This window comes from Misgurnus anguillicaudatus, chromosome 14 (assembly GCF_027580225.2).
Source record: "Misgurnus anguillicaudatus chromosome 14, ASM2758022v2, whole genome shotgun sequence".
Lineage (NCBI taxonomy): Eukaryota > Metazoa > Chordata > Actinopteri > Cypriniformes > Cobitidae > Misgurnus > Misgurnus anguillicaudatus.
The window spans coordinates 15,013,314-15,037,971 of record NC_073350.2 but is presented as its reverse complement, the minus strand read 5'-3'; the positions used below and the strand labels follow the sequence as shown (position 1 = coordinate 15,037,971).

General features: G+C 39.1%; 1 protein-coding gene across 2 annotated transcripts in view; it reads left to right on the top strand.

The window, feature by feature from the left end:
* The window catches only part of pla2r1 (phospholipase A2 receptor 1), a 28,570-nt gene that overhangs the window by 319 nt on the left and 3,593 nt on the right, over nucleotides 1–24,658 (top strand). Inside the window, exons 2-28 of one of the 2 annotated variants that reach the window (XM_055183978.2) lie at nucleotides 2,617–2,997; nucleotides 4,730–4,903; nucleotides 5,000–5,164; nucleotides 5,696–5,809; nucleotides 6,001–6,147; nucleotides 6,789–6,977; nucleotides 7,144–7,301; nucleotides 7,397–7,507; nucleotides 10,273–10,385; nucleotides 11,234–11,403; nucleotides 11,481–11,689; nucleotides 11,814–11,959; nucleotides 14,432–14,516; nucleotides 14,785–14,917; nucleotides 18,233–18,268; nucleotides 18,349–18,509; nucleotides 18,643–18,695; nucleotides 18,797–18,894; nucleotides 18,976–19,112; nucleotides 19,584–19,701; nucleotides 19,793–19,905; nucleotides 19,995–20,133; nucleotides 20,225–20,463; nucleotides 20,557–20,743; nucleotides 21,352–21,483; nucleotides 21,592–21,714; nucleotides 21,799–21,975. In XM_055183978.2, coding sequence (XP_055039953.2) covers nucleotides 2,617–2,997; nucleotides 4,730–4,903; nucleotides 5,000–5,164; nucleotides 5,696–5,809; nucleotides 6,001–6,147; nucleotides 6,789–6,977; nucleotides 7,144–7,301; nucleotides 7,397–7,507; nucleotides 10,273–10,385; nucleotides 11,234–11,403; nucleotides 11,481–11,689; nucleotides 11,814–11,959; nucleotides 14,432–14,516; nucleotides 14,785–14,917; nucleotides 18,233–18,268; nucleotides 18,349–18,509; nucleotides 18,643–18,695; nucleotides 18,797–18,894; nucleotides 18,976–19,112; nucleotides 19,584–19,701; nucleotides 19,793–19,905; nucleotides 19,995–20,133; nucleotides 20,225–20,463; nucleotides 20,557–20,743; nucleotides 21,352–21,483; nucleotides 21,592–21,714; nucleotides 21,799–21,975 — 4,008 coding nt within the window. Of the gene's footprint in view, nucleotides 1–2,616; nucleotides 2,998–4,729; nucleotides 4,904–4,999; nucleotides 5,165–5,695; nucleotides 5,810–6,000; nucleotides 6,148–6,788; nucleotides 6,978–7,143; nucleotides 7,302–7,396; nucleotides 7,508–10,272; nucleotides 10,386–11,233; nucleotides 11,404–11,480; nucleotides 11,690–11,813; nucleotides 11,960–14,431; nucleotides 14,517–14,784; nucleotides 14,918–18,232; nucleotides 18,269–18,348; nucleotides 18,510–18,642; nucleotides 18,696–18,796; nucleotides 18,895–18,975; nucleotides 19,113–19,583; nucleotides 19,702–19,792; nucleotides 19,906–19,994; nucleotides 20,134–20,224; nucleotides 20,464–20,556; nucleotides 20,744–21,351; nucleotides 21,484–21,591; nucleotides 21,715–21,798; nucleotides 21,976–24,658 lie in introns of those variants that run through there. The other variant, XM_055183979.2, reaches the window with a different exon arrangement.

The window sequence follows — 24,658 nt, the reverse complement described above, 5'->3', positions numbered from 1 at the left end:
GTTGTAACGTTACAGTAACTAACGCATAGGTTTGGTCTGATATGTGATCGTCCTGATAAAGCGATCTGTATGCTAGTCTGTATATTGAGTACATAGTCCAACACTTATCAATGTAAAAACAATGCCTCAGTTGTGTTCACCCCGGACAAACTACTGGTTCAGTCTTAACCTGTAGGATGACAAAAATATGTTTTATAATGTGTTTTATAGAGTTAACGTACACAACTGTTTTTCATTATGCTGTAGTGAAAGTTTAAAGCACGCGAACCGACAGGCAGCTGCTCATCACATGACACAACAAGTTACCCACATACAAAAAACTTACTATAGACATTCCTAAACACTTTAGTCGTGTAGTAACTTATACTTTTAGTATTTACACAGTTTATGAATTCACTATAAACGATACTGAAGTAACCTGCAAAGGTGCTACAGTTTATTAATTCACTGTGGACACTAGCCTACAAAACAGTACTGCTGTATACACAAAGTATAGTAATAATCATAATATACTACATACTACAGTTTATTATAGTAAATCAATTCTGAATACTAAACATTAATTCACCGTAGTCATTACTACATAATAATGATGTATAAATAAACAAAGTGTAGTAATTATCATAATATACTACAGTATACTACAATTTACAATACAGTAGTAAGTACAGATATAAAGTAGTAATTATAATATACTGCACTGTATAAACAGTGCACTAAAATGTACTTTACATATTCAAAGTATGCATACATTTGGTGCAATTGAAAGTAAAGTCTGCATTTTTCTTTCTAACTCTCTTAAATCTGTTTAACAGATAATACATCTTACTGAATAAGGTCCCTAAATCAGTGGTTCTCAAACTTTTTTAGTGTGCGGCCCCCTTTGTGTACGGTGCATTCCTTCGCGGCCCCCCCAAAGAAAATTTATGACAAAAACAGTTCACATTTTAATTAAACAAAACATTAAATTATACAAAGTAGTGCTGGCTTTTTTTTAGGTTTAATTTCACAGAATTCATAATAAATTAATGTATTTTATAAAATGTCATAAAACTGGGGCCCCCCTGGCACCATCTCGCGGCCCCCTGGGGGCACCAGACCCCTGTTTGAGAACCACTGCCCTAAATAAACTAAATGTCACAGTCATGGCCCCTGCTGAAGGACACTGCTGTTTTCTGAAGTTTGTCCAGCTGCACGACTCCATAATTCCAAAAACTTTACATATTTTTGGCAGACAATATTCACCGAATTGCATTTAAAAGCTTCGATTTGGATTTATACCCCAAATACAAGCAGGGTATATATTTGAAGAGTTTCGTTGCAAAACGAGATAACCACCGTTTTTTTAATTGTTCAGAAATCTCGTTTTTTGGTTGTGCATTCCAATTAATTTCAATGCAACTGCAGTTGGTTCGTTTTGATTTAAACCTTCATAACTTAAAAAATACAGCTAAGTAGCACCATAAAACAAAATAATAACATGATAACATAGTAATAAACATGTTTTGACAAAAATGTTAAAAAATGGATTTATCTCGTTTTGCAACGAAACTCTCATTTATAATTTATAAGTAGATCAGCTGTACTTTAATGAATGTCATTGAGATGATTTACTGATACTAATGCACATAAACATGCACACCCGCACACAGGCTGGTACAACATCCTGTGCACGTCCCATTTAACTCTGATTGAACACATAATTCAACAGCATTGTGTTTGCATTGTGCTTAAGTCATGGGTTCGATCCCCTTGTAACACACATACTGCTTTGGATAAAGCTTCTGCCAAATGCATGAATGATAAATAGCAGTTCTGAATTATTTAAAGAGGGAAAGACATACAACCAAAAAAGTACAAGCTAAGTAAAATCGACAGTACCAGGCTATACTATCATTAACATCCGAGCTTTCAGATATGTAGCGAGGAAAATGCATACCTCTCCTTTGAAGTTTCACAATACTCTGTGTGTGTTCGGCTGGTTTGAGTGTATCTTTGTCTTTGGCCTGTATCTTCAATTACTCTGTCGTGTCAACGTCCACAAAAGACCCTCACCCTCTGTCGGCTTTAGAGAACCCTGAAATATTAAGCCCCATTTTGTGAAGGTGAAACTGGAGATAGGACTGCTATCTACCTATCTGTTTGGTGGATAGTCAGACCTGTCTGATACTTCAGTGCTTCTCAATGGCTTCGACTCTCCAATATCACTCGCCTTTATAATCTAATATAGCTCTGCATGTAAATGGCTATATAATACTCCTAAAGAAAGACTTTTCCCACTAGTTAAAAACCCTATATCACTTTACCAAGTCTGACATATACAATGAGAAAAACATATACACTTTCCAAAAAAAAAAAAATGGTCAAAAGATGTACCCAGCTGTCATTGGGACTGTAGTCTTTCCAAAAGTACAGCTTTGCACCTAAAGAGTTTATAGTAGTATCTCAAAGGTACAGATTGGTGCCAAATGTATACATATCTTGACCTAATTGGTACACATTGGGACTTTTTTAAAAGACCGTTTTTGACAAAAAAATTTTGACCACGCTTGACCAAATTTTAGAAAGATGTTTCTTACCACAAAGTCGTTCTGCATATTTCTGTTTGTGATTTAGGTAAAGGTGTGTTTCGATTGGAGAGCGTGTCACAAAAGAAGTGTCTCTCTGCCTCGTCTGGTTTATCTCTAACCAGCTGTGAACCCCCCTCTGCCTCCCTGCTCTGGAAATGGGTGTCCCGGCACCGACTCTTCAATCTGGGCACAAGCCGATGTCTGGGAATCAACATGACCAACTCGCCCCAACCTGCCATTGGACTTTTCGAATGTGATGTTTCACTACCCACCATGTTGTGGCGCTGTGGGGGGAGCATGTTATATGGGGCCATGAATAATAAACTAGCGGTGGTGAGCTCCAAGGTGGTGGTGAACAGGGCCGCGCTTCATCAGTGGAGGATTTACGGGGCAGCCGGTGAAGGCCCCTGTGCATACCCGTATGAAGGCAAGATAACTGGACACTTTCCATCAATACTAGGATTCAACTAGTTATTGATCAATTGACCACTAAATTAGACATTAATGCATTCATCAGATTAAAACAATGTATGACAGAATTTTAGGTTAAAGGTGGATGTTTACCAAGCATACAGTTGGGGGAAAGAGTGTGTGAGCCCTTTGGGCTTACTTGGATTTCTTTATAAATTGGTCATGAAATGTGTTCTGATCTTCAAGTCACCACAATAGAGAAACACAGTCTACTTAAACTAATACCGTTCAAACATTATACGTTTTCATGTTTTTATTGAACACAACATGTAAACATTCATAGTGCAGGGTGGAAAAAGTATGTCAAACCCTAGGTTAATGACTTCTCCAAGAGCTAATTGAAGCCAGGAGTCAGCCAACCTGGGGTCCACTCAATGTGATGAGATTGGATGTGTTGATTAAAGCTGCCCTGTCCAATAAAAAACACACACCAGTTTTGAGTTTGCTGTTCTAAAGAAGCATTGTCTGATGTGAACCATACCTCGCACAAAAAAGCTCTCAGAAGACCTACGATCAAGAATTGTTGACTTACATAAAGCTGGAAAGAGCTACAAAAGTATATCTAAAAGCCTTGATGTCCATGTGTCCACGGTAAGACAGATGTCTACAAATGGAGAAAGTTCAGCACTGTTGCTACACTCCCTAGGCGTGGTCGTCCTGTAAAGATGACTGCAAGAGCACAGCGCAGAATGCTCAATGAGGTGAAGAAGAATCATAGAGTGTCAGCTTACAGAAATCTCTGGCACATGGTAACATTTTTATTTACAAATCTACAATAAGGAAAACATTAAACAAGAATGGACTTCATTGGAGGACACCACGGAGGAAGCCACTGCTGTCCAAAAAAAATTGCAGCACGTTTGAAGTTTGCAAAAGAGCACCTGGATGTTCCACAGCACTACTGGCAAAACATTCTGTGGACAGATGAAACCAAAATTGAGTTGTTTGGAAAGAACACACAACACTATGTGTGAAGAACAAAAGGCACAGCACACCAACATCAAAACCTCATCCCAACTGTGAAATATGGTGGAGGGGCCATCATGGTTTGGGGCTGCTTTGCTGCCTCAGGCCCTGGACGGATTACTGTCATCGATGGAAAAATGAATTCCAAAGTTTATCAAGACATTTTGCAGGAAAACTGTCCGCCAACTGAAGCTTAACAGAGGATGGACGATGCAACAGGACCCAAAGCATAGAAGTAAATCAACAACAGAATGGCTTCAACAGAAGAAAATACGCCTTCTTGAGTGGCCCAGTCAGAGTCCTGACCTCAACCTAATTGAGGTGCTGTGGCATCACCTCAAGAGAGCGATTCACACCAGACATCCCAAGAATATTGCTGAACTGAAACACTTTTGTAAAGAGGAATGGTCCAAATTTTCTCCTGACCGTTGTGCAGGTCTGATCTGCAACTATAGGAAACGTTTGGTTGAGGTTATTGCTGCCAAAGGAGGGTCAACCAGTTATTAAACCCAAGGGTTCACGTGCTTTTTGCACCCTGCATTATGAATGTTTACATGTTGTGTTCAATAAAAACATTTTATGACCAATTTATGAAGAAATCCAAGTAAGCCCAAAGGGTTCACATACTTTTTCTTTCAACTGTATAAGGGTGTCCCCATACATATATGTAGTGTAGCATTCAGCTTACTTTTTTATAGCTGCTGTATTTTTGCTATTGACAGACATCCACACACTACAAGGAAACTCCCATGGGATGCCGTGTTCCCTACCCTTTAAATACAATAATAAATGGTTTTGGGAATGTACGTCTGAAGGGAGAGAGGACCGTCACCTTTGGTGTGCTACTACAAGCCGCTATGATAAGGATGAGAAATGGGGCTTCTGTCCCAATCCAGGTAAAACTACATGCATACACAATCTATATATAATATTTATCGAGTAGACGTTGACTACCTAAAGGAACCAAATTGATGTTTTTGTGTTTTGTATAGCGCCAGGCTGTGGTGAATTCTGGGAGATCTCTGCTGAGCTAAAGGCCTGTTACCAGTTTAACTTGAACTCCATCCTAACTTGGAGTGAAGCTTTAACTTCCTGTCAATCACAGGGTGGAAATCTTCTCTCCATCACACAATCCAATGAACAGAGCTATATCAAGGGTATACACACCTATTCTCATTTCAGTTTTATATCATCTCGTTGTATTAGAGATCAGCTTAGACCAGCATTTTTGGCTAGTTTTGTTTGTGGAACAGACTGATTAATGATTTGGTGATTTCACCAAAGTAATTTCTAGATGCATTGCAACGTGCTACAACACATTGCAATTGGTCATGTGATATATATAGTGACTGCCATGACATTCCTAAGAGCTCAATTATTGAATAAACACAAGCTTGAATGAATTTTGAGAGCTACTGTATGGTCTACCTCAGTTTTAGTTCATGTTTAAGTAAAAATACATTTATGTCTTAGTTCATTATGATTCATGGACCCTTATTATAAAGTGTAACCAAAACGGTTGTTTGTGTTTATCAAGGCCTGGTGTGGAAATGGGTACACCAGCATCACTTGTTGAAGACCATTTCTCCAAAAAATGTCAAACATACTGGTGACCATCTTTGCTGAAGTGTAGGCAGTATTTGTAAAAATGAACTTGGTTGATCACTCGTATCATTATATTTCACCAGAAAGGCTTTTGGATGTTGGTGTGATGGTCTGGATTGGACTAAACCATCTCAGTCAACACGGAGGATGGCAGTGGTCAGATGGATCTCCATTGGCACTAATCAGTTACACTACAGGTAAAAGGGTACAATTGTATATTTATACATTTACAGACACTTTAAATCTACTACTGCTTTTAGCCTTATATTTTTTTTAAATAGATAATTCAGATATTTACTTTTGGTTGAATGCCTGAGGAGAATGAATAGGGTGATGTGAAACATATTTTAGATGCCTTCTTCACTTCCGGCTTGTGTTTTTTGTCCAGATCTTCCCTCTACACTAGTACAGCAAAACCAGCAATGTGGCGTTTTTAACTCTACACAAGATTACTGGCAGGGTCTTTCCTGTGAGTCAGCATTGCCCTACATCTGCAAGAAAGCCTTCAATTATAGCCGGAAAGCCGAGCCGTTCGGTAAATAGATGAGTGATGGTTATTCATTCCTCCCTTCATTAATCCTTTTGTCCATCTATTTGCTTATAATAGCTCTTTGTTTGTATCTCTTTATTTTTTCCTTCAACTTTTCCCCGTACCAGACTCTTCATTTACCTCAAGTTTGGTCAAGTTTTAGCATCAGACCTATTTTCCATTACTCATTATTAAAGGAATGTATCTTCTGTCAGATACAGGCTGGTGACGTTTGTGATTGGTTAGAATAAAAATATATGGGCGTGTTTTGGATTTTGCACATCTGTGGCCCAGCTAGAGTCTGAACCCATGGCCCGGGCTATCAAACATACATAAACACACACATTCTCACAGTGTGTGTGTAAAAATAAAAACAGTAGAGGTCACCAGCGACAATCTAAGAATGAACTTTCTTACCGTTTATTTCCATCACATTTTTGGATTTAAAACAGCATGTTTTTAAAATATTTCCCCATCCTCTTCCTTCTCTCACACAACATCAATTCCTTGTAATCTCTACTAATCTAAAACTAATTATATGTGACACAGTGAAAGTTATTTTTTTTCTACATAAAATCACACTATGTAATGTAAAGAACATTAATATTGAATGTGAAATCAATTAAATTTTTTTGTTTGTTTGAAAGATAACTGGCAGTACAAGATGACAACGTGTACAGATGATTGGCTGGACCATAATGAGTTTTGTTACCGGTATGTGGAAAAGGCGGCGAGCTGGGACGCCTCTTCCAATGCATGCAAAGCTCTTAATGCAGACCTGCTCAGCATCCACTCGCTGTCCCAGCAAGAGTTACTGGTGAAACTGCTTTCAAATGGTTAGCTGGATTTCTTACTGAAGCGACACATACTGTTATTCACGACATACTGTTTGCTGTTATAGTTCCAGCTGCTGCATCCTGAAGTTGTGATGATATGCTTGTTATCATCTCGTCTAATATTATTATTCGATGAGTTTTGTAAGAAAATGCTTTGTTTTTTCAGTCTCCAAGTCCAAAGTGTGGATTGGTTTGTACAAAGAAGCAAAATCTCCAGCAGTCCAATGGTCTGATAATACCACCGTAACATTCACATCCTGGTACTCTCACGAGCCTTCCCATCGGCATGGTGATGAACGCATCTGTGTGACAGCAGACAGTGAGGTGAGATCCGATGTGACAGGTCAGAGGTCACAATAAGGACACATGGGGCAGTCACAAGATGAATGACCGGTACTTTGTGCTTTACTGTGTTATAGGATGGCAGGTGGCAGTTTGATGGATGTGAAGAGCAGCATGCGGCAGTGTGTAAAAGATCAGGTCTTGTATCTCTGCAAGCTGCTGGAGAAGTGGAGGAAGGTTGTCTGGAGGTAAGAGCATACTACACATGCACATAATCTCTTTAAGGAAAACACTACAGTTTTTCAATATTTTACAATGTTCTTACCTCAACTTAGACAAATTTATACATACCTATCTTTTTTCAATGCGTGCACTTAATCTTTGTACAGCACGTTGTGAATGTGTTAGCATTTAGCCTAGCCCCATCCAAACAGAAATGAATTTAGAAGCCACCAAACACTTCCATGTTTTCCCTATTTAAAGTCTGTTACATGAGTAGTTACATGAGTAAGTATGGTGGCACAAAATAAAAGGTGACAATTTTTTTAAGCGGATAAAAAATAAGAACTATATTGTATGGCGGAAGAGCACTTAGTTTGCAGCACTTCGATTCAAGTTTTCACTTAACCACCTTTCTGAAACGGGCTCCAGACATCCAAAAGACTTTCAACGTAAACACACATCCTAAAAGTTCCTCACCATTGCACACATATTTTTACCTTTTCATCTGAAACTACATTTTGTGGAAATGCAATGATTCATTCCGTCGTCATTACTAACAAAATGACCTGCCAATTTAAATGGTTACCATCACTGTTATATCATCTGTTTCCTGCACTGGTTGTTCTTAAGTTGGGTTTTGTGTGTGAATTGAGGAGGGCAGGCATGCAGTCTGTCTGATGGACCATTAGCAAGCGAGTCACGGCTAGAGAACAACAGGCTGATTCAAATCTGTTCTGCTGCTTTCTTTCTGCTTTTACTTGCCACAGAACGACTGAACAACAGACATGCAATGAATGTGGCCCAAAAAATGAAAGAGTATGCTTCATAGACCCAAATATGCTTGTGTATGCTTCTGCACGTGCTCACACCCACAAATACTTCGCTTTGGGCGTGTGCTGGCCACGGACTGTAGATTCATACACATAGTTAAACAGAGGCAGCATTTAAAGTCCCCACAAAATCAAAAGAGAGTTTATTTGGCTTTTGATAGGAATATGTTAGCTTTAAGGATATGTGCTCAAGAAACATTGACAAAATTCACATGCAGAAGTTCCAGGCTGTGAGGTAAAGTAAAGGCTACTGGCTATTTTAAAAGGTGGAGGAGCCACTCAATATGTCTCACTCTAGTTCCTGTTTTGGTGGAAGGCAAATTGCACATTTCAAGGCTTCATTGGGTTTTTAAACTGAATTATGTCCCCGCTATAAAGATATCTTGTACTAAGATGCCAAAGAGAGAGAAATGTTACTTATAAATAAACATGTTTAATAAAACGCTAAAAAGATAGCTGTGTCATTCAGTCAAGTTCGGTATTTTACACTTATAGCCCTGTTGTTAGATTGTTTATGATGAAATAAAACGGTTTTGACTGAAATTTGGACATTCGATGCTGGCCTGAGAATTTTCGGTTTCTGTTGTATCACCCACTACCTCTACAACTGCTGTATAGGTGCACTGGAACAATCCTTCCTAAAATGCATTAAACTTTCGTTTACAAAGACGTGAAACTCACAGAGTGGTCAGGGGTGTTCACTGATATGCTCACACAAAAATCGCTGCAAAAGATGCTTTCCAACAGGTGTTTTAGCATTCATTGTAAACTTGTGGACCTATTTTCCCAAACGCCTCACACCCGTATATTCTTCTGTTGAGAGCTTGAATAATAGACACCCCAGCCCAGTTGGTGGCGATAATCCGCCTTTGCCAATTGCAAGAAAACAAACAACGTTCCCGGCGGCGGAGTAATACCGTACCTCACAGCACATCTAATACAACTCAATGGAGTTGGACAAAACTATGATAAAACCTGTTGGAAAGCATCTATTGCAGCGATTTTTGTGTGAGCACATCAGTGAACACCCCTGACCACTCGGTGAGTTTCACGTCTTTGTTCACGATTGTTCCAGTCCACTTATGCAGCCATTGTACATTGTAGAGGTGGGAGGTGAAACAACAAACACCCGAAAATTCTCGGGCCAGCATCATATGTCAAAATTTCAGTCAAAAACATTCTATTTCATGTAAAACAATCTGAAAACAGGGCTTTAAGTGTAAAATAAGTGTAAAATACTGAACTTGTCCTTTAACGATTATGAGGGAAAAATAATAAAGCTTGCAGGTAGGTCATTTGTAAAAATTCCACAAAATTACAAAACATTTAACAGTTTTTCATTTTCATTTCATTTCGAATTTAAAGGCACAATATGTAGGATTTTCACCACTATAGGTCGCTATTTCACAATAACAGTAACTTAGTTGAAACTTAATGATGTTATGAAGGGTAGTGGAACAATTGGAGATGTTGTTTTCACCATCCAGATACGTATGAAATTCCCTAATCATGTTAAAGATTAAAGGAACACGCCCAGATTTTGGGAATTTAGCTTATTCACCGTATCCCCCAGAGTTGGATAAGTCAATACATACCTTTCTCATCTCTGTGCGTGCTGTAACTCTGTCTGACACAGCCCCCGCTAGCTTAGCACAAAGACTGAAAGTGAATGGCTTTAGCTAGCATACTGCTCCAAATAAGTGACAAAATAACGCAAACATTTTCCTATTTATGTGTTGTGATTTGTATAGTCACACCGTGTACAAATAACAAGGTGATATGAGACAAAGCCATCTTTTAACAGTAAACATACTGGGAACTATATTCTCAGAAGGCGAAGCACTGCTACATGGACGGAGTGATTTGCTCACAGCACCCGAGAAGCCCCTGATGAGGAGCAGAGAGTTCGGTCCGAGTTGTGCAAATCACACTTGTATATATTAATGTGTTTGTGTGTCCAGGACTGGCGGAGAAAAGACAATTGGTGTTATATGATCACTGATACGGAGCAGACATTTGAAGATGCAGTGAAAGGATATTATTGCAAAGCTCCTCTTGTGACTATAGAAAACAGGTATGTTTGTTTAACCATCTAATATGTAACAATCCTATATTATTGCATAAATTAACACTGGATTTGTTTTGATCTTAGACTTGGTCTCTGCTATGGTGCTTATCCAAAGTTATAGTTGTGATAGACTAGAGTTTAGTAATGCTTTTTGCTTGCCAAAAATAGTTATACTTTAACCTGTTTATAAGGAAGCCGGCTTGCCAAAATTTAAACGTTTTATACACGTACGTCGTACAGGACATAATAAAATATGCAGTTAAAGCATCAATTACTTACTTAAAGTGCTAGTTCACCCAAAAATAAAATTTCGGTCATTTACTCAAGTTGTTACAAACCTGTATGAATTCATTTGCTTTGCTGAACACAACAGAAAATATTTTCCAAATAGTTTTAAGCACCATTGACTTCCAGTGTTTTTCCTCCCTGCTATGTAAATCAGTTTGTAACAACTTGAGGTGATTAAATAGTGAAAGGATTATCACTTCACTTTAATGTGTTTCCTTTAGTCTTTCCTTTTTACTAATATCCTGGTGGTAAGTTAAATGATGTAAAGTGTGATTAAAAGTGTGAATTAAAATTGAACAATAGAAATTCCAAATGTTTGTATTTTTTCCTAAAAAAAATTACTTAAACACATTTAACATTGTAATTATAACCTCTAAACATGTAAGACATACGTACTTGAAGACCGCATTTGAATTATAACCTGGATTTTTTTTTACAGTATATACCATAGTGTTAACCTCAAATGAACAGCTGAGTCAGAAAACGGTTATTACACCAGGATAATGAAGACGGTTGCGACATAAAAGAGGTAGAGATGACTACAAGTCTTGTTTTTTCTGCTGCAGGTTCGAGCAGGCCTTTCTAAACAGTCTCATTAGTGAAACAGGAGGCTCTGATTCTCAATCTTATTGGACAGCGCTGCACGACCGCAACAAAACCGGAGAGTACCGCTGGTTGACCCAGAACGGCACCTCTGAACCCCTCACATACACCAATTGGAATCGAAACCAGCCAGGTAATTTCAAAATAGTAGTGCTAATTCGTAATATCAAACAAGCATGAACGTACTTGTTTCCAATTTATCATCTCTAGTGAGTAGAGGTGGGTGTGTGGTGATGTCTGGAGGTCAGGCTCTGGGTCACTGGGAGGTGAAAAACTGCAATGCCCACAAAGCCCTGGCTGTGTGCAAACAGAAAGTGAACGGTTCTCTTGACTCCTCGATACGGGTGCCATCAATGGATAGAAATGCAGCTTGTCCGACGGGATGGGAAAGCCGTGCAGGTCTGCAGCACTGTTATAAGGTAGAGAATCCTTTAAAAAGGTCCTAATATGTACCGTGTAAGTACACATTGATTTACATTTGGATAGTTATGGCATTGCATAGATTTGTTTTGTTGGATTGTTTTCCGTTTGTTTGTTGTTTAGGTATATCACATTGAGAAGATCCTGATGCAGCGTACCTGGGCAGAGGCTCAGTTTTTCTGCCAGGCTTTGGGTGCTGACCTGGCCAGCTTTCATCACTATGAGGATCAGGCTTTCGTTAAACAGCTTCTCTCCACAATGTTTGAAAGGTTGGTTCATACATACATCACTCACTTCTGTTATATGTATGTAATGCAACACACAAAGACAAAGAATAGCTGATGTATCCATAATACAGTAGTCCATGTCCACATTTGTCACACTACAGATAAAGTGTATTATTAAGGGAATGGTCAATTTTCTTAAAAAAAATCCAGATAATTTACTCACCACCATGTCATCCAAAATGTTGATGTCTTTCTTTGTTCAGTCGAGAACAAATTCTTTTTTTTGGGGAAAGAATTCCAGGATTTTTCTCATTTTGGTGGACTTTAATGGACCCCAACACGTAATGTAGTTTAGAATTGCAGTTTCAACTCAGTTTCAAAGGACCGTTTGAAATATGCACTTTTAAACCACAACTTCTCGTCTGTCTCCGGTCCTGTGGCGTGCCGACGCGACCTCACATAATTGCGTAATGCCGTGGAAAGGTCACGTGTTACATAGTAGAAATGCACATTTGCGGACTATTTTAAACAATAAACTGACACAAAGACATTAATTTAGTATCATTCGACATACAACAACGTCGGAACGGTCCTCGTTCTCCACATTTGTAAACACTGGGGCGTAGTTTCGCATACGTCCTCTGTGACCTCTTGACGTCATGACATATTGCGTGAGGTCGCGCTGGCGCATCGCATGACCGGAGATATGCGAGAGGTTGTGGTTTAAAAGTGCATATTTTTTATTTTTCTTGTCAAAAATGACAATCGTTTTGCTAGATAAGACCCTTATGGGTTGTGCGCACCAAAACTTTTAAACGCGTCTGAAAATGCCTGGACAACGCCGAATGCCAGCTGTTTTTCAGCTGAGTGCCAGCTTTCGCTTTGGTAGCCCTGATACGTCAGCTGTGAGACGGTTGGTTGCTGTGATACTTGTCCTGCCCCTCCTCAACTGTGATTGGATGACTGCGTGAGAACTGACATTGACGAGCGGAGCTTTTCATCCAAAGTTGAAACATTTTCAACTTTGGATGAAAAGCTCCGCTCCTCAATGTCAGTTCTCACGCTCAGCGATGAGCGCGGAAAAACTGCCGGCGCCGGTTTTCAGCGCGGAAGAAAACTGCTAGCGGCTGGCTTATTTGAAAAATGCTGAGCTTCCATTGGAAACAATTGAAAACATGCGCCGGCCGCAGGCGTAGAGGTTTTGGTGTGCACAACCCCTTATGGCTCGTTTTGGATCGTTTAGAGTCCTTTGAAACCCGTTGGAGCTGCAATTTTAAACCGCATTAAAACTGTTAAGTGTTGGGGTCCATTGAAGTCCATTGGGGTGGGAAGGATCCTGGAGTGTTTTCCTCAAAAAACATAACTTCCTCTCGACCGAACAGAGAAAGACATCAACACTTTGGATGACACTGTGGTGAGTAAATTATCTGGATTTTTTCTTAAGAAAATTGCCTAATCCTTTAAACATCCAGCCAAATTTGAATGCTAAAAACCGGCAAGTAAATAAAATAAGTTTTCAAAATCTAAGAAAAATAAGCAGCATTCTCTGCTTTCAAACACTGGGGTCGTGTCTGGTGTCTGCGCTGAAACCACGCACACTTGGAGAAAGCTGCCCGTTCTTTCAACTTTAAAATACCGCTGCAACCTTAATGGATGCTCGCAATTGTGTTAGGGGTGGGGCCATGCTCAGTGGCTCCAGTGCATCATCGAGCCACTGTTTAGCTCTACAAAATAATACTGAACACAGAAATTTGGAAAAACAGTTTAACTAAGTAACTCCACATTTCAGTACCACACAATTCACAGTTTTTGTAACGTGTTTCAGCAATACATATCTGACATTTATGATGTGTTTAAAAACTGTTCTCTGAAATGACTTTACATGATCTTTAAAGGTCCCGTTCTTTCTGTGTTTTTGAAGCTTTGATTGTGTTTACAGTGCGCAATATAACATGTGTTCATGTTTCACATGTAAAAAAAAATGTATTTTTCACACAATTTACTTATCTGTATAGCGCTGTTTTCACTGTCTTAAAAACGGGCTGATGTCTTCCTTGTTCTGGGAAGTCTCTCCTTCAGAAATACGTATCGAGTTCTGATTGTGTAGCTTGTTTAGTGTGTTGTGATTCGATAGCAGCTTAGCTTGCCGTTAGTTAGCTGGCAACTGACATATTCCTGTGGGCGGATTTTAGTCAAAAAACTGTTCTAGTGACGTCATTAAAGCAGGAAGTAGAGGGCTGTAGTCCAAACCAGCCATTCGCTGTAGACTTTGAAAGGCGAATTCTGTTAAAGAAAATATACCGCCTGCCAGTGAACTTTGAGCTTTATCATTTTACAGCTATAATTTATGCTATTATAGCAACATTACACACTAACTAGGGTTTAAAAAAATGGGATCAGAAAGAACGTGACCTTTAAACCTTCTGCCCAGATCAGTCAACTTCTGCAATTTTGCTCTCTTTAAATGTACATTTTTAAAAGTCTTTCTTTCATTCTGTCTGTCTTTCTTTCCAGTACAGGGGGTCGCTGGTTTTGGGTGGGGTTTACTAAGAGAAACCCCTCATCTGACGGTGCCTGGGAATGGTCAGATGGCACACCGGTAAAATACAAGAAACAAATAGAACTTGAAATTTAAAATGTATTTTGTTGAAATTTAAGAAAGCAAACTTGAAGGCTTTCGGCTTTCCTATTTAAATAGGAAAGCAGAAAGCCTTCAAGTTTGCTTTCTTAAATTTCAACAAAATACATTTTAAATTTCAAGTTCTATTTGTCCCGTACACAGATGTCGGTGACAGTTAATGTGAGTCTCTGCATGTATAGTAAGTGTACTGTATGAAGCCATTCACACTATTCATGGTGTCCTGCAGGTGGTGACCATGTTCATTGAGGATATGAATGAAGTGGACTCTCTCGCCTGTGCTGTGTACAGTGACCTCACAAACACTCTCACACCCCGGGCATGTGACTCCAAATACGAATGGATTTGCAAGGTACCGAGAGGTGTGTATGGTTATATATTTAAACAGTTTATAAACTATACATTTGTTTTGGCGATGCATGAATTTCCACACTGGTTTAGTTTAGTTTATGCTGTTGAGAGCTGGTGTAGGTCTAGTTAGCAGACCAGCATAACTGTGGGTAAGGCTGCACGATTCTGGGAAAATTTTAAATCACGACCTTTCAGTTTTTCATGATTCTCCCACGATTCTGAATTCCAACTAAACAAAATAACAATTTACTTAAGGGGATAGTTCACCCAGGGGTGAAAGTAATGTCATTAGTGACCCTCATGTCGTTCCAAACTCGTAAGACTTCCGTTAATCTTCGTGACACAGTTTAAGATGTTTTATATTTAGTCTGAGAGCTTGTTGACCCTTCATTGAAAATCTATGTACAGTATACTGTCCATGTCCAAAAAGGTAATAAAACATCATCAAAGTAGTCCATGTGACATCATCAGTGGGTCAGTTAGAATGTGTTGAAGCATCAAAAATACATTTTGGTCCAAAAATTTTGGTCAGCATTGTCTCCTTTTCCATGTCTGTTGTGATGCGCATGCGCGAGACTAAAGTCATGTGACTGAAGTGACGCGGATGACGTACGACACGGCTGACGTGTTATCTAGTGTGCCCTAGCTGTTTTTTTTTGTGCGCCCGGGCTTTGTTTACAGTCGAAGGGAGATGCACGCTGTAAGTTTGAAAAAAAATTTGCAAACATGCCTAAGGATAACACGTCATCCGCGTCACTGCAGTCACGTGACTTTAGTCTCGTGCATGCGCTTCACAACAGACACGGAAGAGAAGACAATGCTGAATTAAGTCGTAACTTTTGTTATTTTTGGACCAAAATGTATTTTCGATGCTTCAACAAATTCTAACTGACCCACTGATGTCACATGGACAACTTTGATGATGTTTTTATTACATTTTTGGACATGGACAGTATGCCGTATGGAAATTTTCAATAGAGGGTCAACAAGCTCTCAGACTGAATATAAAACATCTTAAACTGTGTCCTGAAGATGAACGGAGGTCTTATGAGTTTGGAGCGACATGAAGGTGAGTCATTAATGACATTATTTTCATTTTTGGGTGAACTTTCCCTTTAAGACATAGGGCCCTATTTTAACGATCTAAGCGCATTGTCTAAAGCGCCCAGCGCAACGTCTAAATGGGCGTGTCCGAATCCACTTTTGCTAATTTAATGACAGGAAAAATGGTTTGTGCGCCGAGCGCATGGTCGAAAAGGGTTGGTCCTATTGTAATGGGAGTATTTTGGGCGTAACATGCAATAAACCAATGAGAGTCTCAGCTCTCATCCCCTTTAAAAGCCAGTTGTGCTGGCGCTATGTCTAATCCCTATTTAGATGACGAACTTTGTAAACTGAAAAACTAAGCGGAGGAAGAAGATCCCCAGTTTAAGATTAATGTTAAATAATTGTGTTGTTTTTCACTTGTATTGAAATTGGGTTTTTTTTATTAAAACCTTTAAAAATCGTTTTCTTTTAGTCATGGAAGTAAAAAAGCAGGCTTGTAATTGCTTTAAATGCATGACTATCCAATATCATCAAAAATATTTTACAAGTATGTAAGATAAGGTTTGTACCCTAAAAATACTTTAATTTTAACAATCAGGAGATAAAGAACTTACAAACGTTTCAGCACTTGAACAGCGTTTTTTTTAAGCACTACTTAAAATTGTTTCTCACCTCAGCATATCCACAGGTACAGAGTCATCATATACAATAAATCCGTGAGGTAGCATTTAAAAAAAACATTTAAAAACAGATGCATTTGTTTACTCTTTGCGCCTTCTAACGTCTCATAATTGGTCCTCATTTATGTTCAAGAGACTCAATAATAATCTTTTACATTCAATCCTTTAATCTTTCATATTCAAAAACGTTTTTGTGCTGCTGCGCATCCATGTACTATGTGATAAGCAAACCCATGTTGTCATCCCGTTTATAGGCGCGTATTACTAAAGCGCTCTTTAAATAACAAAAAACATATTGCGCCATTGACTTTAGACTTTAGACCAGGTTTTTGTTGGTCAATGGCGTAGTCTATTGTAGTTGCCTCAAAATAGCAACGTGTCAACAATGCGCCTGAACACACCTCGTTTTCAGACCAGAACGCCCATGGGCGCAAAAGGGGGCGCAAATGCATTTGCTATTTAAACAACCCGGCGCTAAATGTGAAAATTATAATTGCGCAGGGTGGAAACTAGCGCCGGGTGTAAGATAGAGCCCAAAATATGAATTGCTGCAATCTATTTAAATTAGTTTTAATAATTTTTTAAAAATCTGACGATTCAATGACTCTCTAATAAATATATGTTTTATAATTGGATGAAAGAATGTGTTTGCCCTTGATCATAAACTTTAGTGTTTATATGTAAACTGTGAACTGTTATCCCAGTACTTCTGTGATAATTTAAAGGCGGGGTGCATGATTTTTGAAAAACACTTTGGAAAAGGGAGTCGGGCCGAGTACCGTAACCGACATAGTTGCCTGGGTTGCTTATTTGTTGGGGGGGTCTATCAAATAAAGGTCCAGATTCTTTTGGGGTAGAGGCATGTTTGTTTAGGTGATTTCAAATGTCAACACTGGCTTTCAGAGATCATGCACCTCGCCTTTAAATATTTTAAATATATAATGCAGAAAGACATAATAACCACTGTGTGGTTGAAAACTTTTTTCAATACAGGACTACCTAGACAGGTGAAATCTATCCCACAAATTTTTTAAATTGAGAAATAGGCCTAAGAAAAATAAGCAGAGGCTTCATTAAATTTTAAATAAAGTAAAGCAAACTACTTATCCTGTTGTATTTACAGCCACGACACAAGCGGCTAGTATGAATGTGGCACTTGCGCATCCATGAAAGCAAACCGTGTGAAAGTTTTAACAGATAAGATAAGGCTTGCGTGTGAACCAATGAAGAATTGTCATTGCAACCCACTGTTTCAAAATCCCCCCTTACACGAGGACAGCTCTGACTTTGCGACAGCGCCCACGTATATTTTAATCTGATTTCTATCAAAGGTTTAATAGACAAATCATTATAAGTGTTAGAAATGATATCGTGTGGGTGCTTGAATTGAGATTGTGATCTTTTTACGATTAATCATGCAGCCCTAAATGTGGGTTACACCATTGATATTCTAACTATAAATACAGTAACTTGAAATCACTAACTCTCATTAATTTTCAACTATTTGCCAACTAACGCTCATTAGAGGGTAAGTTATAGAAGGGGTTAGGGTTAGTGCAATAAGTTGAAATGGTGTTTGATGATCTGTGTGTTTCTCAGGTGTGGAGTTGATCAAACCGTACTGGTACAGTGATCGTAAGTACATATGAATAATATTGAGATTGACTAAACCACTGAGATTGGGTTTACTGATGATGTTTGGCTTTACGGGGCAGAACACGAACCATGGGTGTTCTTCCGCGGGGCTGAATACTTTTTCTCCAATAAGCCATTTCCCTGGGAGTCCGTGTCTGTAGCCTGTATGTTGATGGGAGCCAATTTGCTGTCTGTTCACTCCAGCGATGAGATGGACTTTATCAGAGGACGCCTAAACAAGGTTAGAAGATGCCTATATGTACATAATGCACACAAAATATATGCAGTTCTGCCACACACATAAACATCAAAATAGCAAATCAATTCTTATATTATAAATATATAAAGTATATAACGCCTTTATTTCTTCTAAGGATTCTGAATGGTGGATTGGACTGTATGCTAACAGTGCTCACAATGGCTTCAGGTGCAACTGAATTTCTAAAATAATGGCTTTTTCCATACACATACAGTTTTGTAACTGATATACAACTAATATTTCTATGTGTGTGTGTGTGTGTTATGCAGTTGGACCGATGGATCTGCTCTAGATTTTGAAAACTGGGAAAACGGACGACTATACCGAAAGCCTGGCCAAAACTGCATCCGGATGTCCTCCCAGTCTGGTAAACAATATTTAAACACACTCGCGAAAGCATGCATATGTAACGTTATATACTCATACAGTTCTCAATGTTATTGTGCAGGTCAGTGGTCCACAGGGAGCTGTGAAAATAGCCATAGTTACGTGTGCAAGCGCAGGACCGTGTCTGTGGTGGAGCTCCCGCAGGAGCCGCACTATATCGGCAGCTGCCCAGAGAATTGGCTTTACTACGGACACAAGGTTTGGATACAAGCAGACATGGGATAAAGCTATAGATCATCCAAAGATGTATATTCTGTCATTCCATGCCAATTAATACAGATAACACATTTATTTTGAAAATGATTGTGTAAATATGCTGTACACTTGGCACAAAACCTACATACGGTACACAAGCATGTACACAACATTTCCATCATGGACAAAAGTTTAAAGAGTTTCTTATTTAGTTTAGGCAAGTTATGTCATGTCATGTCCTAACTTAATGCCATGGATAGACATTTGAAGTGAACTCTATCGCCCTCTAGTGTGCACATTCTTATGCCACTAACAAGCAAGAATAGGTATGCATTAGTTGCTTCCAGTTTGTTTGCATATGTTCGGAAATTCACATGTTGCCTGTGCAAGCGAAGACATTTTATTGACCATATTTTAGGTTGGTGTGCCTTACTGGTTTTAATTGAAAGTTGCTTGTTTTAATTTGGTCGCCAGTGTCTGTTTCTGCATCTACCAGCCCGCCCGGAAGAGGGGAAAACTTGGCAGGAAGCTCAGTCCATCTGCTCTTCCCATCAGGGAACTTTGGTTTCCATAGAGGATGAAATCGAACAGGGTAGAGATCACAATTTCATAATTCCAATTTCCAGTTTCACCTGCCGTTGTGTATTTTGCATTGATTGCAGTGGTTATCCTTTTATTTCTAGCTTACATCGTCATGTTGCTTCACGGCTGGTCACCGGGGGTTTGGATTGGTGCGCGGGGCGTCTTTTCTCGCAAATGGGATAATGGGAAGCCGCTCAGCTATAAAAACTGGGAGGTAAAATGACCCAGGATTTAATCTCCATTAAATTCGATTTCTTCATCGTCTTTATGTGTTGTTTTGCATTTGTGTGTCTGTGTCTACAGACGCCAACTAATTCTAAAGTCCCGGACGAACCTTTCTGCACCTACCTGTCCAACAGTCACAACTATCGTGTAACAGGGGTATGGCAAGATGACATCTGTACTGAGAGTGTTTACGGCTTCGTCTGCCAAAAATCTCAAGGTAGGATTGCTTATCTCACATTCCGATTAACTTGGTAATATAACTTTTGGCACTCCCCAGCAAACAGGTTTACTCTCTCTTTCTCTCTTAGATACGACCAAACGTCCCACGCATCCATATTACACCTCTGCTTCTCTGGATGTATCGGAATATAAAAATATCAGTTACCGTGTCATCCATGGCAACCTGAGCTGGTATGCAGCACAGAAAAGGTGTTCGGACAGGGGCATGGCACTTGTGAGCGTCACAGACCCATTTCAGCAGGCTTACCTCACTGTGCTGATGAACCGGTTGGGAGTCCCACTTTGGATCGGCCTTTACAGTACAGATGTAAGGGCCCCTCCATATCACACATGTAGTAATGAAGTGTGTCGTATATCCCTGTATTTGTGCATTAAACAAGAGCGCCCTCTACCTTCACAGGATGGTATTTCTTATCAGTGGTCGGATGGCACAGAGGGTTCATTCACTTACTGGGAAGTTTCAAATTATTACCCAGAGGGTCCATTGGGGGAAGGAGGCTGCATTACTATGGATGTTACTGGACGCTGGAAGGAGGAAGAATGTGACAGGAAGATATCAGGAGCGATATGCTATACACCTCCTCCAAGTGAGTTCATTTCTCATTGTATAGTTTATTTTTTAATTATATTTTAAGCCAGGAATAAGGTGATTAGACAATTGTACATGCATTTAAAGGGACATTTCACTTTTTTTGAATATATTATTTTCCAGCTCCTGTAGAGTTAAACATTTGATTTTTACCATTTTGGAATCCATTCAGCTGATCTCTGGGTCTGGCGGTACCACTTTTAGCATAGTTTAGCATAATCCATTGAATCAGATTAGACCATTAGCATTGTGCTAAAAAATAACCAAAAATTTTTTTTTTTAACTTGACTCATCTGTAGTTACATCGTGTACTAAGGCAGACGGAAAATTAAAAGTTGTGATTTTCTAGGCAGATATGGCTAGGAACTATACTCTCATTCTGGCATAACAATCAAAGACTTTGCTGCTGTAACATGTCTGCATCAGGCGTAGTGGTATTACGCAGCGCCTGAAATAGTCCCCTTGGTAACTTTCAATAGCTGGGGACTATTTTCGGGCATTGCATAATATAATTGCGCCTGCTGCGCCTATGGTACAACAGCAAATAGCTTTATATTTTCAGAATTTGTAATAGTTAAAATCATATAATTCTTTGCTCACCCGCAGAAAGCATTGCTTTTTCTTATGAAGTGGTGTGTCCTGAGACCTGGGTGAAGTTTCGTGGGAGCTGCTATAGTTTTAAGTCCGTCATGTTAGAGATGGACCTGGAGGAAGCCAGAGATCACTGTAGAAAGACAGGTATGGTAATTTATTTGTACTGTAAACTCATTCAGTCAGAGAGTTGAGACTTGCTCATCTTATCAATGTGTTTCTATCAATACACATCTATACTTTTTTCTTTTTCAGGAAATTCTTCGGACGTTCTCACAGTTCAAGATGATGTGGAGAGCCGCTTCTTTCTTAAAGAGATGTGGCATTATTACCAAGGGCCTCAGAACGTATGGCTAGGAATTATTTTTGACACTGACAGTAAGATCTGTGTAATTATATAACTTTCACAAAATTATCTCATGTATACAGTAAGAGATAATTCACCAGAATGTTTATGCCTAGATGATGCTTTGACCCGATTCGACGGTTCACCGCTCCAGTACACAAACTGGCGTTCCAAGGCTCCGGATGCGGAAGCGATGGATGTCGACACCTGTGTGACTATGCGTGTGGCAGATGCTGTGTGGCAGTTGGCCAGCTGCAGGGACAGATTTGGCTTTATCTGCAAAACCTCAACAGGTATTGTAAGGCATAGCATGATGTAAATGTGTGGACATTGTTGCAATATTTTGTTGTAAATAGATTTAGTTGTTTTAATATTGACAGCACGTGCAGTTTACATTGGATTATTTCTGCAGTAGGGTACAGATGTAACCCTGGGGGCGTATTACAGAAAAATCCTAACTTTAAAATCTTATCTTAACTGTTTAGTAACCATGGTATTTTCAGTTAAGACCTCGTTCAAGACAAAAGCTATTACACAATAACGTTCCTAAGTGCATTATCTTATCTTAACTGCAGATCCTAAGCATCCTAACTTGACAAAACATCCTAAAAACGGTCTTAACTTTAGGGTATCCCCATAGGTCTCCTAACTTAAAGTTTAAATGAAAGTGAAACTGCAACAATCACATTATAATAGACTTGCGGGAGAATAACATTAAAAATTTTTAACAAAGTGCAGGATGATAAACAGCAATGTTTGTTTTTGGATTACTCTTCCCATATTTTTTTACCTTTACTACATCATTATTCACACAGTGTTTCTCACTAGTGGAGTGATCTTTCAATCTCTGTCATCCCTCATTATTAAAAAAAACTGTCAAGTTATCTTATCCGTGAACACTTGATAGGGTCATAATGTATACAGTTACACTTGACTCAGCATCTATTTTTTCTCATGTCTCTATCAAATGTTGAAATGTACAGTAGTATCCTAGCACTTAGTCTTATTTTTGTAAGTCACATTTGCTAAATGTTTAAATTTAATGGTAACTCACAGATGATGTGCATCGCATTGATGCTTAAACAATAATAAAAAGCACAGACTATGATTACAATTAATTTACTCAAATTTCTTTTTCGCCCCATTGAAATAAAAAGGACATTTATTTTGTTTACTGTACAGCAGCAGCACACGCATTGTCGGTGTAATGAACCTTATTGTAAAGTGTTACCAACATATCATATCTTAAGTTAAAGGAATAGTCTACTCATTTTCAATATTAAAATATGTTATTACCTTAACTAAGAATTGTTGATACATCCCTCTATCATCTGTGTGCGTGCACGTAAGCGCTGGAGCGCGCTGCGGCGCTTCGATGGCGTTTGGCTTGGCCCCATTCATTCAATGGTACCATTTAGAGATAAAGTTAGAAGTGACCAAACACATCAACGTTTTTCCTATTTAAGACGAGTAGTTATACAAGCAAGTTTGGTGGTACAAAATAAAACGTAGCGCTTCTTAGCGGATTTAAAAGAGGAACTATATTGTATGGCGTAATAGCACTTTTGGGAGTACTTCGACTCGCCTGAAAAGTCCGCTCCCCTTCTCCCTCTCATAATGGGAGAGGGAGGGTGTTACTGCGCTGAGTCGAAGTACTCCCAAAAGTGCTATTACGCCATAAAATGTAGCTCCTCTTTTAAATCCGCTTGGAAAAGCGCTGCGTTTTGTTTTGTACCACCAAACTTGCTTGTGTGGCTGCTCGTCTTGAGTGGGAAGAACGTTGATGTGTTTGGTCGCTTCTAACTTTATCTCTAAATGGTACCATTGAATGAATGGGGCTAAGCTAAATGCTATCGAAGAGTCGCAGCGCGCTCCAGCGCTTACGTGCACGCACACAGATGATAGAGGGATGTATCAACAATTCTTAGTTAAGGTGATAACATATTTTAATATTGAAAATGAGTAGACTATTCCTTTAAGACCTTAGATAGAACATTTTTGTACGCCCCCTGGACCACAAAACCAGTTGTAAGGGTCATTTCCCTGCAAGTAAGCTTACGATGGGCCTGTATGGGCATAGCCTAAGGGCCCCGCACAGGTTTGCTCACTGGCGAAACGTTGGCCCCTTAGCGCTGGCCCCGCATGGGCAGCCCTCACTTAGCCCCCAGGAAGCCCTCACATAGAGAAATCCCCAGAGTTAAATGAACACTGTTGGATGTATATATTGTCCCAATCTTACAGAGTGTTAAAAAGTAACAATGAAGCAGAATTAAAACCGCTGTTATCCTCTCTCTCAACATCTCTGTCTGAAATCTAAAATTGCATTTTACATCTTACTTGTAGAGTCATTTTCTTACTTTAGGTTGAGATTTTGTTTCATTTAAAGTCACCACTATTGTGATCAGTGTTTGATTTAGTTAAACTTGACTCTTGAATCTTGCCTTGTTCAGTCTTTTGATTGCTATAACTTTGTGTGTTTAAAACATGTTTGTTATGGCAGCATGCGATCCTTTGGTGGTGGTCAGTTCAGTAAATAAAGTCTGAACATCATCATATAAAAACGTATGTATTCATTTATTGTTTGCACGCTTAACAGAAGGATCTTTCTCTGACAATGTGATACTATAGTATGAGATCGAGCTCTCTCTTAGCAGTTTGTCTTTCTGAAGAATTTTGAAACACTGACACTTAAAATTAACTGCTCTACAATGTAGACACACAAATATCAAGAATCAGAGTATGAATCACAATGATGGTGACAATAAAACAAAAAGCTTCATGCTGCAATGCATGCTGGGTATCAACAAATTACAAATCTCATCCAGAACTCCCAGAATGCACTGCGGCATGAATACATAATGACCTTTTTTTTACCATTTTCTTTGTCACCACTGCTGAGACTCACACTCCGGTTCTTGATGTCTGTGCATCTGCATTGTTCAGCGGCCAATGTTTATGTGCAAACTATCAAAATCC